Here is an 18,101-nt window from a genome sequence, read left to right on the forward strand (position 1 = left end):
CATAGCTTTTCCTGTTACTTCAACTTGATAGCAAATTATAATTACTAATTTAAAATTTATATTAGTCTAAATTAGTTTATTTCCTTAAAATATTTAATCATGGGGTGCCTAAAACCCTTACCAGAGTCAGATTTATTATCACTGATATATATTGTAAAATGTTTTTTGTGGCAGCAGTACAGTACAAATTATAGAAAATTACTATAAATAAATAAGAGCAAAAGGAGAATAGCGAGGTCATATTCATGGGTTTATGAACCTTTAAGTGTTTATTTCAACTAAATAGGTTTCTCAAGCAATCTTTCCTATGTAAAAATAACTTTCTGTCAAAAAAGTGGCTCCTCATGCATTCAAACTGAAATTCCTTTTAATATTGAGATAAAAGACGCCACAGATACTGGAAATCTGGAGTAACACACAAATGCACTGGAGAAACTCAAGTAAGTCAGGCAGCATCAATGGAGGAAAATGGAGAATTGATGACGTGTTGAGACCCTTCATCTGGACTGGAAAGGAAGAGGAGGGATAGACAGCCTTGCCCCATCCACCCTCCATCTTTCTATACCAGCTAAATACCTCCATTCTTTAAACACAAAATACTGTTTTGTTGTTTGAAATTTCCTCCAGCGTGTTGTGAGTGTTACCTCCATTCTTTCCAGTTAAAATGAAGGGTATCACCTTAAATCTTAGATCTTCATATGTCCATTTCCCTCCATGGATGCTGCCTGACCTGCTGAGTTTCTCTAGCGCCGGGGTTCCCAGTCTCGGATGAAGGTAAGCCTCATTGGCATGAACAAGTTTGGGAACCCCTGAGATAAAGCCTTTTTGTGTTGTTCTTTTCAATACGATGTGCAATCCCAATGTTGTACTGATTTTTTTTTGTAAATAAGAAACACAGTTTTCTTGTTACTTAATCATTTTATGTATAAATTTGCAACAGTTATTAAAAACAAATATTTTTAGGATGCAACCGTCAGGTGCAGTTCAGACAAGTTTTCCCAACTACTGCAAAAGCATTTTTTAGTCCTGCAAGTTAGTCCTGACGAAGGGTCTCGGCCTGAAACGTCGACTGCGCCTCTTCCTATAGATGCTGCTTGGCCTGCTGCGTTCACCAGCAACTTTGATGTATGTTGCAAAAGCATTGACTGATTTTGTTAGGGAGGGAGCAAATCACTATTGTTTGCTTTTATAGCTGAAATTACAAACAGACAGACAACTTCATATAATTATATACATATTCCTAGAACAGTACGTTATGTAACCGCTGTAGCTAATTTTAAATCATACCACCAAGAGTTTAAATAAACCTGCAATTTCTATTCCATCCACTAAGGGAGGATATAAGGCTGTTATGTACGATGCGAGTCGCTTAGAAAACACTTCCTTTTGCCCTTCACAATACACAGCACAACTGGAGTTGAGAGCAGCAACAGTAAGACGTATAGATATGTAGTAATAACTAACGTCTAATGTTCTGTATTATTAAATGGAGAGGCGATTCGGCTTTGAGCGGATAAATCTGAATAGAAAATACAATGTTATGGGCAAAATTCAACCTGAAATTGATTTCGGAAAGCTGCATCTGAATGATAATTTACAGCGATTTGAGGGAAATGATCAAAAACTGTCATCGTTTTAATAACATGTTAGGATAAGGACGCAGGGATTATGTTCTTCCATTTGTTTTCCAAGATTGTGTGCACAGAAATACAAGTCCTCGACCCTCTTTACAAAATTCATATCTTTTGATATTTTACTCGGGTAAAATCGGTTTGGAAGCACTTGATCAAGTAATCATAGTGGAATATCTGTACCGGCTAGTTTTGCTCCTGTACCGGTGGTACAGTAATCTTATCACAAACAAAGCAGACTGGAGAGTGACTAACAGAATCTATAACCGGCATGGGTTTCAGACACATCTTGAATCTTGATGCTATTTATCAAGGATAAATCGTAAGTATTATTGTACTGGCCTTTGTGCTTCAATACATATATATATATATATTTAATCTACTTTCATGAAGGTGTTATTTTGGATTAGAAAGCGTCTACAATAGAACAACTCGATTTTAAGACATCTGCAGCGGAAATGTTTTTGGGGTTAAGAGATAGCCTGTAATTGACAGTTTTGCTGTTCAAAACACAGACAAATCAATCTCGTTCGTGCCCTCAATTTCACATGCACACCCTTGATCTGTTTTCAATAAGCTCCAAAAATATTTCTATTGACAATAACGATTTCATTTGGTATTGTGCTGCTCACCTACTGTGGTAGTCAGGTTAAGTTTTTTTTCGCATCCTTGTTGACAGAGCGCTAGCAGTGTAAACAATGGAGACCCCTATTTTTAAGCGGATAAGTCTCTAAGATTGTCTATCACTTAGATGTTATTATGTTGTGTCTGCTTTGCCCAAATGCTAGGTGGGGTTCTGCGCGAGCAACATTGCACTTGTGAGGGTTGTTGGCGGGGGTGGATTCTGTGGGGGAATACGAAATGTCTTTGCACCATCACCCTGCAGAAATCTACTTCTTGACAAGGGCCCTAGAACATTTTGATGAAGTGGCAGCGTCAGGAGAAAAAAACTGATAGATGTTATTTTTGAGGCTGTACTTAATTCGGAGATGTCCGTTTCCATTCCATAAATGTGTTGATATTGTTTATCTATAGTTATACGTACATATAGAACAACGATATACATGTGCATGATATATCCTTATTGGCAGTGCTAATGTATACTTTGCAATATTGATGGTTTGTAGATGGCAATGTTGCTTTTGTGCTTATTATCATGCTTATTTTAATCTGTGTAAACAAAAACTGGATCCGTCAAATTTTATTATTTAGAGGCAATTTTATGTTTTGCAGAGCCTGTGAAATTGCTGGTGCGCTCTTAAAATTGCTGAGGTGTTTCATCCTTAACCAAGATAACAAGTCTGTGAATCCGTGGACCTTTCCAATACTGTGAGGCTGGATCCATTGGTAAAGGAAGATGGAAGCTGCAATGGTGAGCGTGGAAGGCGGTGGGTGCAACAGCCACCCGCCCTATGGCTACGCCCAACGGAGGGAGCGTCTGGCCAACTCGCGTGCTGCCGCCGCCGCCGCCGCCGCCGCCGCCGCCGCCGCCGCCGCCGCCGCGGCCGCCGTTGCCAACAGCAACCAGCACGCGGCGGGCGGCGGCGGCTGTCAGCAGCAGCAGGCACACGCTGGGGAGGGGAGGAGGAGCACCGATCGTCATGGCAACGTCGCCGCTGGTTCGTTCGGAGCAGCCGGGCTTGGTGGTGGGAGCTCCTCGCGAGCGGATGCCAGTCGCAGCGCGCGGCGGCAGCAGCAGCAGCAGCAGCAACAGCAACAGCAGGACAGCCGGAGCCGGCATACGCCGGGGGGTCGCCAGGGCAACGGTGGCTCGCGCGCTCTCGGGGAGGAGGAGGAGGAGGCGGGAGAGGAGGAGGAAGAGGAGGAGGAGGAGGAGGGGGTGGGTCGCCATCGGCAGCGGGCGCGCCGATCCCGCCGCCTGCACCTCAACATGGACGGCGACGAAGCGTCGTGCCCTGTCGAGCCGCCTCCGCCGCCGCCGCCATCCCGCCACGGTTACGGTTCGGTGTACAGCGAGTACGAGTGTTGCGAGAGGGTGGTCATCAACGTGTCGGGACTGCGCTTCGAGACCCAGACCAAGACCCTGGAGCAGTTCCCCGACACACTGCTGGGCGACCCCGGCAGGAGGATGTGCTACTTCGACCCGCTGAGGAACGAGTACTTCTTCGACAGGAACCGACCGAGCTTCGACGCTATCCTCTACTACTACCAATCTGGGGGACGCCTCAAGAGGCCGGTCAACGTGCCCTTCGACATCTTCTCCGAGGAGATCAAGTTCTACGAGCTGGGCGACGAGGCCATGCTCAAGTTCCGCGAGGAGGAGGGTTTCGTCAAAGACGAGGACAAGCCGCTGCCCGAAGACGAGTTCAGGCGCCAAGTCTGGCTGCTCTTCGAGTATCCCGAGAGTTCCAGCCCGGCGAGGGGCATCGCCATCGTGTCGGTGCTGGTCATCCTCATCTCCATCGTCATCTTCTGCCTGGAGACACTGCCCGAATTCCGCGACGAGCGGGACTTCTCCCCGGGCTCCAATGCAGCGGCGGCTAACGGCACCGCCCGGGCCTCGGGGGCGTCCGCCGTCGCCACCACCTTCAGCGACCCCTTCTTCATCGTGGAGACGGTGTGCATCGTGTGGTTCTCCTTCGAATTGTTGGTGCGCTTCTTCGCCTGCCCCAGCAAGCCGGGCTTCTTCAAGAACATCATGAACATGATCGACATCGTCTCCATCCTGCCCTACTTCATCACCTTGGGCACCGAGCTGGCGCAAGTGCAGGGCAACGGGCAGCAGGCCATGTCCTTCGCCATCCTCAGGACCATCCGCCTGGTCCGGGTGTTCCGCATCTTCAAGCTGTCTCGCCACTCGAAGGGGCTGCAGATCCTCGGCCATACGCTGCGGGCCAGCATGAGGGAGCTGGGTTTGCTCATCTTCTTTCTGTTCATCGGTGTCATCTTGTTCTCCAGCGCCGTGTACTTCGCCGAGGCCGATGACCCCAAGTCCCACTTCAGCAGCATCCCCGACGCTTTCTGGTGGGCCGTGGTCACCATGACTACTGTAGGTTACGGGGACATGAAGCCCATCACGGTGGGCGGGAAGATCGTGGGCTCCCTTTGTGCCATCGCCGGGGTATTGACCATCGCACTGCCTGTCCCTGTCATCGTTTCCAACTTCAACTACTTCTACCACCGGGAGACCGAGAACGAGGACCAGTCTCAGGTGGTCCAGGCTAGTACCCTCCCTTACCTCCCTTCTAATTTCTTAAAAAAGTTCCGTAGCTCTTCTTCTTTGGGCAACAAGTCCGAATATTTGGAGATGGAGGAAGGCTTCAAACAATCTCTGTGCTTGAAAAAGTCGAAAGGCAACGGCACAGAGACTGTCAAACTCAATTCTGTAAGTCTCAAAGCAGTGGAGACAGATGTTTGAAGCGACAACTCGTGTCCATTTTCACCAGTGCCAGTTGACACGCCGTGTTCATTCACTCACTGCTTCACCGGTACGCAGAAAAAAAAACAACAAAGTGATCTAAAAATAACGGGAGAGGTTCAGCTTTTTATAAATAAAGCGAAACATCAAAGTAAAATTGCGATGGTTGTATTTTGCAAACGGGCGATTCTGAAACGGTGGCAGTTCTCTTGAATGGAAAAGCTTTGCACTGTTATACACTTTGGAGACAACAACAAAAAAACTTTTTGTAGTTTCTGGTGAACCATGGATGCCTGCTGCAGCCAGATTCCATACGCAGTATACAAACAAACCTCCGATTTTTTTATGGGAATGTTGCTCATTTTGCACTGCACTTTCTTAGTGATATGTTGAAATGAATATCATTAGTTATGTCCTTTTTTTAGATATCTAAGTGGAATTATACATCATTGTAATCCCAAAAGTACTGTTAAACTATTTCAGTTTTTTTTAATAGCCTATAGTTTACTGAATCATCCTGTTGGTGTTTCCCCTTAAAATGATCAGAACAGATCGTTAATTTAAAAAAGAGCCAAAGCTGAAATATATTTATTATGTTAGATTTATTTAGGTATTTTGGATTACCCTGGGCACAGCATTAACATTAACTATGTACTGCAAACTTTCTACTTGTGAGCCAATGGACAGAGAACACTGACAGGGAAATAATGTAAAACCCATGCTTGTGCTGCAGATTTGTGTAATTTCAGAAGCTGATAGGGTGGAATCAGCACATACATTCAAGCACCAAAAAAAAGTTTAATGCTTCGACAGCACCAGGAATATCAACAGTGACTTCCTAATTGGAGGATTATGAAACTGGGCTTCTGGATAACGCATGCACTCATCAATATCGGCTGGATTTTGGCTCTTTTATTTAAGCATTCATGTAGAACCTGCTGAGAAAGAGTTACAAAGCTCCCATGTGAATCCCAATTTCTCAACAAATAGAAAGGATGTAAATTTAACATTGGGCTGTGATTAGTAAGAAGATTACTGTTTAAACTGTCTGACGTGGCTATTGCTTTTGGTGGAATAACCCTGCATACAGATCTGCCTTTTTTTTGCTCTGCCTGTCAAAAGCTGTGAACCTTTGGAAACTTATTGCAGTTAGTCCACTTTTAACAACTGTGAAATAATGTCAGTGGGAGAAATTGCTTGACAATCATTGGAGCCGACTTAATGCCACATTCACCAATGAAATCACTAAGGAGTCAGCTGAAGAATGAAGATCATGGGATCAGGTTGTAATGATTTGAACTGCACTTTCTGAAAGTGTTTTACTGTATCAAGTACCAACTTAAATTAAGCTGCAAGTATCGAGCCTCCCTTCTGTTGAGGATAAATGCAGTGAGTTGCTGCTACATTTTCAACTTTAATCAGCTAAAGTATTTCAATTGCACTCCAAGAACAAGTAGTAATCAAAGAAGTGAACATTTATGTTTGCATACATATTGAATGACGGCTTTGGGGGTTTTCTGTCTGAAAAGCAAGATTTCTAAAACAATATGAGCACCGAATACAGTCTGTCATCCTGAAAGGTATTTGTTTTGGGATATGAACTGCGAATTATTGATCTTCCTCTGAACTAGATATTCCAAATGATGGAGCAGCGAACTGAGAATGAAGTTCAAAGGTATGAAGGGGTTTTATACTTCCTCCTTGGTGTGATGAATAGCAGAAGTTTGCTCACAAATTGCAGTGGGGTTAGTGGATGATGGTAGTGGACTTAAATGTCAGCCATTTGGTGACTGAACACTTCCTGACTCTATACGGTAGAAAATCCAGCACTCTTCTACTCATTAAATAAGCTTTTGTGTAAAATACTTCCCTTCAAACAGCTATGGCTAGAATTTATTTTTAGGTTAAAAGATTTATGTTACAAGCTTCACCTAACCTTGATTTAACTCTCAGATTTTGAGATATTTCAGCATAAAAATAATTGCAAATAATATCCCACATTCACCAATCAGCTTATTTATGCAAGGGCTGTAAATAGAGTACAGACTTCACATTAAACTTTTGGTCATCTGAATACAATGATACAAAGTTGGGTGGATTTTGAGGAGAATGGAGAGAGCCTCCAGGCTGATTTAGGGGCTACACACATAAAAGTTGCTGGTGAACGCAGCAGGCCAGGCAGCATCTATAGGAAGAGGCGCAGTCGACGTTTCAGGCGAGACCCTTCGTCAGGACTAACTGAAGGAAGAGTTAGTAAGAGATTTGAAAGTGGGAGGGGGAGGGGGAGATCCTAAATGATAGGAGAAGACAGGAGGGGGAGGGATGGAGCCAAGAGCTGGACAGGTGATTGGCAAAGGGGATATGAGCAGATCATGGGACAGGAGGCCTAGGGAGAAAGAAAAGGGGGGCGGAACCCAGAGGATGGGCAAAGGGTATAATGAGAGGGACAGAGGGAGAAAAAGGAGAATGAGAGAAAGAATGTGTTTATATAAATAAATAACGAATGGGGTACGAGGGGGAGGTGGGGCATTAGCGGAAGTTAGAGAAGTCAATGTTCTCCACCTCCCCCTTGTACCCCATCCGTTATTTATTTTTATACACACATTCTTTCTCTCACTCTCCTTTTTCTCCCTCTGTCCCTCTCACTATACCCTTTGCCCATCCTCTGGGTTCCCCCCCCCCGCCACTTGTCTTTCTCCCCGGACCTCCTGTCCCATGATCCTCTCATATCCCCTTTGCCAATCAACTGTCCAGCTCTTGGCTCCATCCCTCCCCCTCCTGTCTTCTCCTATCATTTTGGATCTCCCCCTCTCCCTCCCACTTTCAAATCTCTGACTATCTCTTCCTTCAGTTAGTCCTGACGAAGGGTCTCGGCCTGAAACGTCGACTGCACCTCTTCCTAGAGATGCTGCCTGGCCTGCTGTGTTCACCAGCAACTTTGATGTGTGTTGCTTGAATTTCCAGCATCTGCAGAATTCCTGATGTTTGTGATTTAGGGGCTAAATGGTATACTTAGCACCTTGTTTGTGGTCTAGTTGTTTATCAATTAACTTTAAGCTGCAAGAGGAAATCATTCACTCATGAGCAGTTACCTGCGTGTTGTGAAATTTAATGCCCTGCTTACACCTCGTTGAGAAGTTTCTGCCCTCTGCTGAAATTTTTGGTATTGGTTAGGTAGTATACTGATAATCTTTTTTAACGCGATCATGTTTGTAGAAAACAGCTTTTGAAATTCATTACTGGTTGTATGAAAATATTAACTCAGTTTTTTTTGGTGTTAAAACTCAGTCTATAATTAATTTCCATCTTACTGAAAGAGTGTAATTGCCATGTGTAATTTAAATTCAATGACTAGTTATTATATAGGTTAGATCAAAGGTCAGCCCCATTGCAATCCTTGTGTAGTATTCATAAACATGAGAAAATCTGCAGATGCTGGAAATTCAAGCAACACACACAAAGTGCTCGAGGAACTCAGCAGGCCAGGCAGCATCTTGAGCCGAGATAGACTGGGAGACTGCTTTGCCGAGCATCTACGCTTCGCCTGCCAGCAAAAGCAGGATCTCCCAATGGCCACCCATTCTAATTCCACTTCCCATTCCGATATGTCCATCCATGGCCTCCTCCACTGTGTAATGAGGCCACACTCAGGTTAGAGGAACAACACCTTATATTCGGAATGGTAGTCTCCAACCTGATGGCGTGAAAATCAATTTCTCGAACTTCTGGTAATGGCCACCCTGCTCCTCCTCCACCATTCCCCATCCCCTTTTTCCTCTCTCACCTTATCTCCTTTGCCCACCCATCGCCTCCCTCTGGTGCTCCTCCCCCCTTCTTTTCCTTCCATGGTTTTCTGTCCTCTCCTATCAGACTCCCTCTTCTCTAGCCCTGTACAGTATCTCTTTCACTGATCAACTTCCCAGCTCTTTACTTCACCCCCCCAACGGTTTGATCTATCACCTTGTGTTTTTCCCTCCTCTCCCCCACCTTTTAACTCGACTCATCTTTTTTTCGCCAGTCCTGTTGAAGGGTCTCGGCCCGAAATGTTGACTGTACTCTTTTCCATAGATGCTGCCTGGCCTTGAGTTCCTCCAGCATTTTGTATCTGTTCCTTTTGTAATATTTCTAATTTAATAAACAGTTCGGTAACTCACTTGTATGATTTTTGACAATTAATGGCACTGTATGGTTACCCTTCTGTGAGCATGCTCTTAAGTCACAGACTTCTGTCTGTTTTCCCTTTAATTCTTCTATTTGTGCTATGTCTCATTCTAGCTTATGGTGAACAATGAGGTACTGTGGGATATTGTACAGTTAGGGGCACCATGGTAGCGTAGTGGTTAACATGACGCTGTTACGCTGTAAGAAAGTTTGTACTTTGTTCCCATGTGTATGTTGGTTTCCTCTAGGTGCTCTGGATTCTTCCCAATGACATACCGGTTAGTAAGTTAATTGGCCATTGTAAATTGTTCTCTCATTAGGCTAGGGTTAAATTGGTGGGTTGCTGGGCGGTGCAGCTCGACCGGAAGGGTCTGTTCTGCACTCTTTCTCTAAGATAAAAAAGTTTTCTTGGAAGCCCTTTGAGATTGCTCACTAATCATTTGGGAATGGATTAGGAATCTGTCTTATTTGTAGGGCCACTTTTGGGATGTAGTTTATCAGGTCCTGGGGATGTATCAGTCTTCAGTTCCATCTCAGACCATTTCCCCTGGAAAGCTCAATTCCACTATCTCTTTCACACTAGCTCCCATATTTCAACGTAAGATGGTTACTTGTATCCACCTTCAAGAAGACAGAACTAGGGGTTTGTATGTATATAATTCATCTGCTTTTACTTTCTTTCCCATTTCTACATTTATCTTCATTAATCCTTCAAAGTTGAAAGTAACTTTATTGTCAAAGTACATATATATCACCATATCCTGAGATTCATTTTCTCGCAGACATTCACAGTAAATAGAAAGAAACACATATGAGTCATGAAACACAGCACACAACAAAAACAGAGAAACAACTAATCCAAAAAAGACAATACACTGTGCAAATACAAAAAGATGTATAATAATAACAATAAATAAATACCTGGCAGAGATCAACATCCTTGCAGGCAGATTTGCTAGAGCTGTTGGGAAGAGAAGCTAATTTGAAGGGGGGATGGGAGCCATAGTGAAAAGGCTGAGGATAAGACAGTTGCTATATAACTACATGCAGTGTGTAGTGAGACTGTCAGAAAGGACTGGCAGATGATAAGACAAGTTTGTAGACAGTGGGACGAGTTGCAGTATAACATGGGGACAGAATCGAATACGGTGATAAATACAGGTGGTATATTTGAATGCACGCAGTAAATGGAATAAGGTAGGTCTTGTAGCACAGTTAGAGATTGGTAAGTATGATATTGTGGGCATCACTGAGTCGAGGTTGAAAGAAGATTATAGTTGGAGTTTAACACCCACGGATACAATTGTAGCGAAAGGACAGGCAGGTAGGCAGAAGCGGTGGGGTGGCTCTGTTGGTAAAAAATGGATCAAATCATTGGAAAGAGGTGACCTTGGATCGGAAGAGGTAGAAACTTGTAGGTAAAGTTAAGAAACTGCCAGGATAAAAAGACTCTGATGGGAGTTATATACATGACTCCGAACAGTAGCCAGGAAATGGACTACAAATTACAATGGGAGCTAGAAAATGCATGTCGATGTTATGATAGTCAGGGGGAGTTTCAGTATGTGGGTACATTGGAAAAATCAGGCTTGTACTGGATCCCAAGAGAGGGAATTTCCAGAATGACTACAAAATGGCTTTTTAGAGCAGCTTGTGGTTGAGCCCACTAAGGGAAAGACTATTCTGGATCCGGTGTAGTGTAATGAACTGGCAGATTAGGGAACTTAATGGAAAGGAACCCTTAGGAGGCGCTGATCATAGTATGGTAGACTTACCCTGCAATTTGAGAGGGATAAGCTAAAGTCAGATCTATCATTATTACAGTGGAATAAAGAGAATTATAGAAGTATGAGAGAAGAGCTGGCCAAAATTGATCAGAAGGGAAGACTAGCAGGTATGATGGCAGAACAGCAATGGAAAGATGAAGTAGTATTGTAAAGGCAGAATCATGTAACCATGGCTGTCAAATACAACATAAACACAAAAGAGAGGGCATATAATAGAGCAAACATAGTGGGAAGTTAGAGGAATGAGAAGCTTTTAAAAGCCAAGAGAAGGCAAATAAAAAAAGCCATAAGGAGGGAAAAGATGAAATGTGAAGGTAAGCTAACCAGTAATATCAAAAAGGATGCCAAAAGTTTTTCACTTGTATTAAGAGGAAAAGAGAGGTGAGGGTAGATATTGGACCACTAGAAAATGATGGTAGAAAGGTAGTAGTGTGGACAAGGAAATGGTAAATGAAATGACTATTATGCATCCATTTCACTGTGGAAGACATTAGCAGTATGCCAGAAGTCGAGAGTGTCGGGACAGAAGTGAGTGCAATTGCTTTAACTAGGGAGAAGGTGCTTGGGAATCTGAAAGGCCTGAAGGTGGATAAGTCATTTGGACCGGATTGACTGCACCCCAGGTTTCTGAAAGACATAGGTGATGAGATTGTGGAGGCATTAGCAATGACCTTTTAAGAATCAATAGACTTACAAGGTTTGGAGGACTGGAAAATTGCAAATGTCACTGCACTCTTCAAGAAGGGAGGGATGCAGAAGAAAGGAAATTGTAGGCCAGTTTGCTTGACCTCAGTGGTTGGGAAGATGTTGGAGCCGATTGTTAAGGATGAGGTCTCAGCGTACTTGGAGGCACATGATAAAATAGGCCAAAGTAAGCATGGTTATTTAAGGGGAAATCTTGCCTGAAAAATCTGTTGGAATTCTTTGAGGAAATAACAAGATGGATAGACAAAGGACAATCTGTGGATGTTGTGTACTTGGATTTTCAGGAGGCCTTATACAAGATATCGCACATGAAGCTGCTTAATGATAAGATTCCATGGTATTCATGAATAGAGGATTGGCTGATTGGCAGGAGGCAAAGAGTGGGAATAAAGGGAGCCTCTTCTGGTTGACTGCCGTTGACTAGTGGTGGTACACAGTGGTCGATGTTGGGACCATTTCCTTTTATGTTATATGTCAGTGATTTAGATGACAGAATTGATGTCATTGTGGCCAAGTTTGTGGATGATCTGAAGATAGGTGGAGGTCAGGTAGTGTTGAAGAAGCAGGGATGCTGCAGAAGGATTTAGATTACGAGAATGGGCAAAATAGTGGCAGATGGAATATAGTGTTAGGAAGTGTATGGTCATTCATTTTGTTGGAAGGAATAAAAGCGTAGACTATTTTATAAATGGGCATAAAATTTAAACATTCAAGGTGCAAAGGAACTTAAGAGTTCTTGTGCAGGATTTCCTAAAAGTTAACTTGCAGGTTGAATTAGAGGTGAGGAAGGCAAATGCAATGTTAGCATTCATTTCAAGAGGATTAGAATATAAAAACAAGGATGTAATTCTGAGGCTTTGTAAGGCACTGGTGAGGCCATAGTTGGAGTATTATGATCAGTTTTGGGCCCTTTATCTAAGAAAGGATGTGCCAACATTGGGAAGGTTCAGAGGAGGTTCATGAGAATGATTCTAGAAATGAGAGGGTTAATGGATGAGGAGCATTAGATGACTCTGACCTGCACTTGCTGGAATTTAGAAGAACGAGGGAGAATCTCATTGAAGCCTATCGAATGTTGAAAGGTGCAGATATAATGGATGTGGAGAGGATGTTTCCAATGCTGAGGGAGTCTAGGACCAGATAGGGCACAGTCTCAGAGTAGAAAGACGTCCATTCAGAATGGAGATGAGGAATTTCTTTAGCCAGAGGTTAGTGAATCTGTGGAATTCATTGTGGCTGTGGATGTCAGGTTGTTGAGTGTGTTTAAGGTGGAGGTCAATAAGTTCTTGATTAGTCAGGGTGTGAAGCAGAGTAGGAGCAGACTCAATGGGCCGAATGGCCTAATTCTGCTCCTTTGTCTTGTCTTGTGAAAGGTTATGGGGAGAAGGCAGGAGAATGCTGAGATGGAAAATGGATCAGCCATGATGAAATGGCAGAGCAGACTCGATGAGCTTTAATGGTCTAGGTAAAAAATAAATATTGAGGACATGAAGGGTCCTTGAAAGTTTGTCAGTAGCTTGTAGGATCAGTTCATTGTGGGCTGAGTGAAATTGAGTGAAGTTATCCATCCCGTCTTATTCAAGAGCCTGATTGTTAACGGTTAATAACCCTTTTTTCTTCACCTATCTTTGAAGCATTTATAATCAATTTTATGTTTTCCTTAAATTTACCACTTTATTCTTATTCTCATTGTTCTCCTTTGTTGAATTCTAGCTAATCTGTGTCTTCAGGTTTTCTGTTTTTTCTGACTACTTGATTTTTTCACCTCTTTGAATCTAATCTTATTCATAATTTCCTTTGCAAGTCCTTTTCTGTGTTATTTTTGTGCCAGATAGAAATAACGATTGTTCTAACTCATCCATGTACTCTTTAAAATTAATATTAGACACTTTAAATGTTAACATTGTATTACCACCATTAAGTCTTAAGTCCCCCAGTGTATCCTACCATCTGGTACTTCATTATTTTCATAGTTTCCTTTTATTTACATTCAAACCATAGTTTCACAATTAACTTTATCAATCTCTATCTGAATAAAGAATTCTCTCATGTTAATTATTTTCTTATCACACAATAATGAGTCTAGGATGCCCTGTTCTCTAGTTGGCTCCTCATTTTATTTGGTCCAAAAAAAAGTAACAAATGCACTCCCAGATTTGTCCTATACTGTATTCCTGTTACTTTGATATAATAAATCTATACGTAGCTTAAAGTCACCCATAATTAGTAATTAACATATGCATCTCCAATTTTTTACATAACCTCTACTCTTTAGGGGGTTTTATATAGTACAATCAGTACAATTACCTACCAATGTTTTCTGCCTGTTGGTGTTTCTTAACTCTAGATTCTACATCAGGAATTCCAGAACCAGTATCCTCCCACATTCAACCCCAGCCCCCAAACCAACTGCATATGGATTTCTTTTTTTTTAGCGAAATATATTCCCTTACGCCTGTTATTTCTAAATTTAAATATTTCTGCGTGTTCATTTCTCATACTTGGACATCCCACATCATGATTTCAAAATTTGTCACATCTGTTTACATCTATTTGCTCAGTTAATTCCACTAATTTATTGTGAGAGCTCCATTTATTGAGATGCAATGGCTATAGGCTTGTCTATATGACATTCTTAGTTATCTTAGCATTATTTCACAACATGGCTGTGTTTGTTTCTCACCCCTGATTTCTGTACCATCTGCTTTTCCTTTTTCTCTTGTTTCTATTCATTTCTTCCTTCTCCATCTCCCCACTCATGTTCTCATTTAAGTTCTCAACAGCACTACAAAATCCATTTGTAAGAACATCAGTTCTGGTCATGTCTTGGTGTGATCCGTTACATTTGTACAGGTACCACTTTACCAGAATGAATCCCAGTATCCTAGGAATCTGTATCTCTCCCTCCTGTGCCATTTTTCAAGTTTATTCTTTGGTTCCTATGCTCATTAGCACAAGACACAGGAAGTAATCTTAATATCATCACCTTTGAGATCCTGCTTTTTAATTTCATTTCAACTCGTTAAATTCACGTTTATTTATTTATTTGGAGATACAGTGTGGAACAGGCCCTTCCAGTCCACTGAGCCGCACTGCCCAGCAACCCACAGATTTAACCCTAGCCTAATTACAGGGCAATTTACAATGACCAATTAACCTTCTAATTGGTATGTCTTTGGACTGTGGGAGCAGCTGGAGGAAACCCATGTGCACGCTTTCTTACAGATTTGAACTCCAAACTCCTATGCTCCGAGCTGTAATAACATCATGTCACCCAATACACTGCCATGACACTCTTCACTGTACGATAATGTCCTACAGAACCTCGTAGTTCACTGAAAGCTAGAAGTGACGCTACTTACACTACCGATTCTATGACAGTAGAATCAAATCTACCTATGATGTTGTACTGATATGCAGCACAGCAAATGGCTGTTCACTTCCCTCTTTGGAATGTGTTGCAGCCACTCGAGAGCAGGGACGCAAAGTGTCAACCTAGAATGTCATTTATCGCTACAGAACTGCTGTTTAATCCCTTCTAACTGAATCCCCTATCACTACTTTTTTCTTCTTCCCTTCCTCCTATGGTTCCACCACCTTGGCTGTGGCTCCTTCCCTCAATTATGTTATAAATATTTATCAGTTTTCAAGGAAGATGGTTACAGGGAACCCCTGCAATACACTACACCTGGTTGTTAACCACTTTCAGCCATTCCTTACAATGTGATAACCTCATTAAGTATGCTCTCTGTGATATCCTCAGCATCCTGGACGATTTACATTGAATTCGTTCGCAGGTCTCGCTATTCAGCACAGTCAATGAAGAGCTGTATAATGTCAGCAAATATACGTATATACGTAATATACGTATTTCACACATGGCTGCTAGGGATATCCGAAGAGCAGTATGCGATGTGACAAAACACTTGTGCTGTGAAGTGCACTTAAATTAAGTTCCTCAGTTGCTGTCTAATTTTGAACATTAATTTCACTGAAGACCTTATGAATTTCAAGCACTATCCTTGAAAGTCCCTGCATTTATTTTTGCTTGAGAAAATCAGAATGGTATACTGAGGTAGAAATATCCAGCTGTTCCTTTTTAACTGTTTTCTGTGCAGTGCATTACTTTCTGAACTGTAATCTTGCTGATGGTTTCTGAATCCACTTGCAAATTTACCAAACTGCTAATTGAACTCAACAATTAGCAATTTCTTTCAGGTCAAGTATCTGACATGCGCATTTTATCTTCTCACAAAACATTCAAAATCAGAAATGAAGATGCTAGACTTTATTTCTAATCAGTATCTCTTGGGGAAAACTAATGGGATAGAAATTTCATGTTCAATTTATTGTCTCAGATCAAGGAATTAACATATTTAGTAATTGTTAGTGTATATTTGAGCTATTTCAGGCCCAACTAGAATGTCCCATTTTTTTAATTGATGATCACAGTGTCTGATCAAGAGAAATGGTATTTCCATAACATTCTGTAGATAAATAGAGTTTATTGGGGCAAAGGAATGTTATGGTACATTCTTCTACACTGCGTATGGACTTATTGGGCTGTGAGAGTGAAGAGTCTTAAACTTACTGTTTATTGATTTGTCAGTTTTTCAAATGTACCCATAGGTTTTACATTGCTAAGATTGGTATTCATTGTGGTTACTGAACAGTTCTGGAGGCCAGCAATCATCTGAAGTTTCCATTATTAAGCCCTACTGGTGCAAAAGTATAGGAAAGTATTTTTCAAATTTTGCCTATTTGTAATATACTGATGAGTTGGACATCATTGTCAGACAGGACTTTTGTATAATTAGGCTGCATGAAATTTCCTCTAGCCCTCCTATGCTTTGTCAGAAGTCATAGTTGTAAATTTTGAATATCTAACTCTTTAGTGGTAATTGTTTATTCATATAGCTCATGTGAATATCTTTGATAGTTCCACATTGTTTTTTAATTTTTGATGATGAATCTATCTTTCATTGCCAATACTGTTTTCAGAATTCTTAGTTTTATTTTTTGCTTAGAAGCTCTTGCTTCAGTAAGATTTAACTTTCAGGAAACAACAATTCAGATTAAAATCTACAAATTGTACTCACAACGGGAGAAATTAATCAGATATGTTCCCAGCACTGGTTGCTTAAAGTTGTTATACCAAATGCTCCTAATGGCTTGCATCTCAAATAGCCTCTGACAACTAAGTTTAGCTTCTAGCCTTCACAGGTGGCTTAGCTTCTGAGCATGGCGGAACTGTTTCTACTGACAGGAGAAGGAGCAAAGGCGGGTTACTAGCGTTTTAAAATCAGTCGCTTTGGGCTGATGGGACTCATCAGCCATGTTTGGCAGCTCATCTAGGAGAAGGAACACTCCGATCTCAAACCAATGCTGCCATGTAGCTATACACACTCATGGGGAAGGTTTCGGGAGTAAACCCAAAGGAAAACACTGAGCTGGAGTCCCTAAGGTAGTCCTACATTGAGTTCATTGCTGACTGGCAACTCCTGCAATGCCATTGGTGCCTGACTGTATCGGTCTCTGCTGTTTCTTTGGGTTCATCAGTTGCATAGAGAGGGGGGGAGCCTGGGCAATAGCTTGCTCTCCACAGTGTACTGCCCTATCCTCTGTATCAGGTGGACAGCTGGGACACAACGTCCATGGTTGACCCTGACCAACGGAGGGCTTCTAGCACTGCCAGTCAAGATAAAGGAGGAAAATATACATTCAGCTGATTTTGACTTGCGGGCGTTGTGCTAAGCCTGACTGATGTAGGATTGATAACCAAGTACTCCAACAAAAATTTTATGCTCTGCATTTGAGCATCTTGCACAGAGTGTAGTGGAAAGCTTTTTGGAATCTGTCAGCATTACATATTCACATAGGTTGGTTCATGGCACTGGGAAGCCTAAGCAGTAGCTGCAGATGCCATGCCCACACTGGTATGCATAAGTATGTGCTAAACTTGCAAACTAGCTTGCAACTTCTACAAGATAACCAAAAGACAATAAGACCACAAGACATAGGAACAGAATTTAGCCATTTGGAGCATCAACTCTGCTCGGGCATTCAATCAGGTCTGATATCTCCTTCTCAACCCCATTCTCCTGCCTTCGCTCTGTAAACCTTTAATGCCCTTACTAATCAACAACCTATCACCTTCTTTTCAAGTAAATCAAGGACTTGATCTCCATTGCCTTCTGTGGCAATAAATTCCATAGATTCACCACCCTCTGGCTAAAGAAATTCCTCCGTGTCTCTGTTCTAAAGGATATCCTCCTATTCTGAGACTGAGCCTTCGGGTTCTTAATTCACACTCAGAATAGAATCAGAATTGGAATCAGGTTTATTATCACCGGCATGTGATGTGAAATTTGTTAACTTAACAGCAGCAGTTCAATACAATACATAATCTAGCAGAGAGAGAGAAAAAAATAATAAATA

The 18,101-nt window shown here is 42.1% G+C and overlaps 1 protein-coding gene across 2 annotated transcripts in view; it reads left to right on the plus strand.

Moving 5' to 3' along the window:
- Positions 1 to 3,517: 3,517 nt before the first annotated feature.
- Positions 3,518 to 18,101, plus strand: part of LOC134353619 (potassium voltage-gated channel subfamily A member 4-like) — a 114,369-nt gene continuing 99,785 nt past the window's right edge. For both annotated transcript variants that reach the window (XM_063061755.1, XM_063061757.1), the window contains exon 1: positions 3,518 to 6,685. In XM_063061755.1, the coding sequence (XP_062917825.1) occupies positions 3,523 to 5,010 (1,488 nt within the window). In that variant the 5' untranslated portion in view covers positions 3,518 to 3,522 and the 3' untranslated portion in view covers positions 5,011 to 6,685. The remainder of the gene's footprint in view (positions 6,686 to 18,101) is intronic.

The sequence above is a fragment of the Mobula hypostoma genome, chromosome 11, assembly GCF_963921235.1.
Source record: "Mobula hypostoma chromosome 11, sMobHyp1.1, whole genome shotgun sequence".
NCBI lineage: Eukaryota > Metazoa > Chordata > Chondrichthyes > Myliobatiformes > Myliobatidae > Mobula > Mobula hypostoma.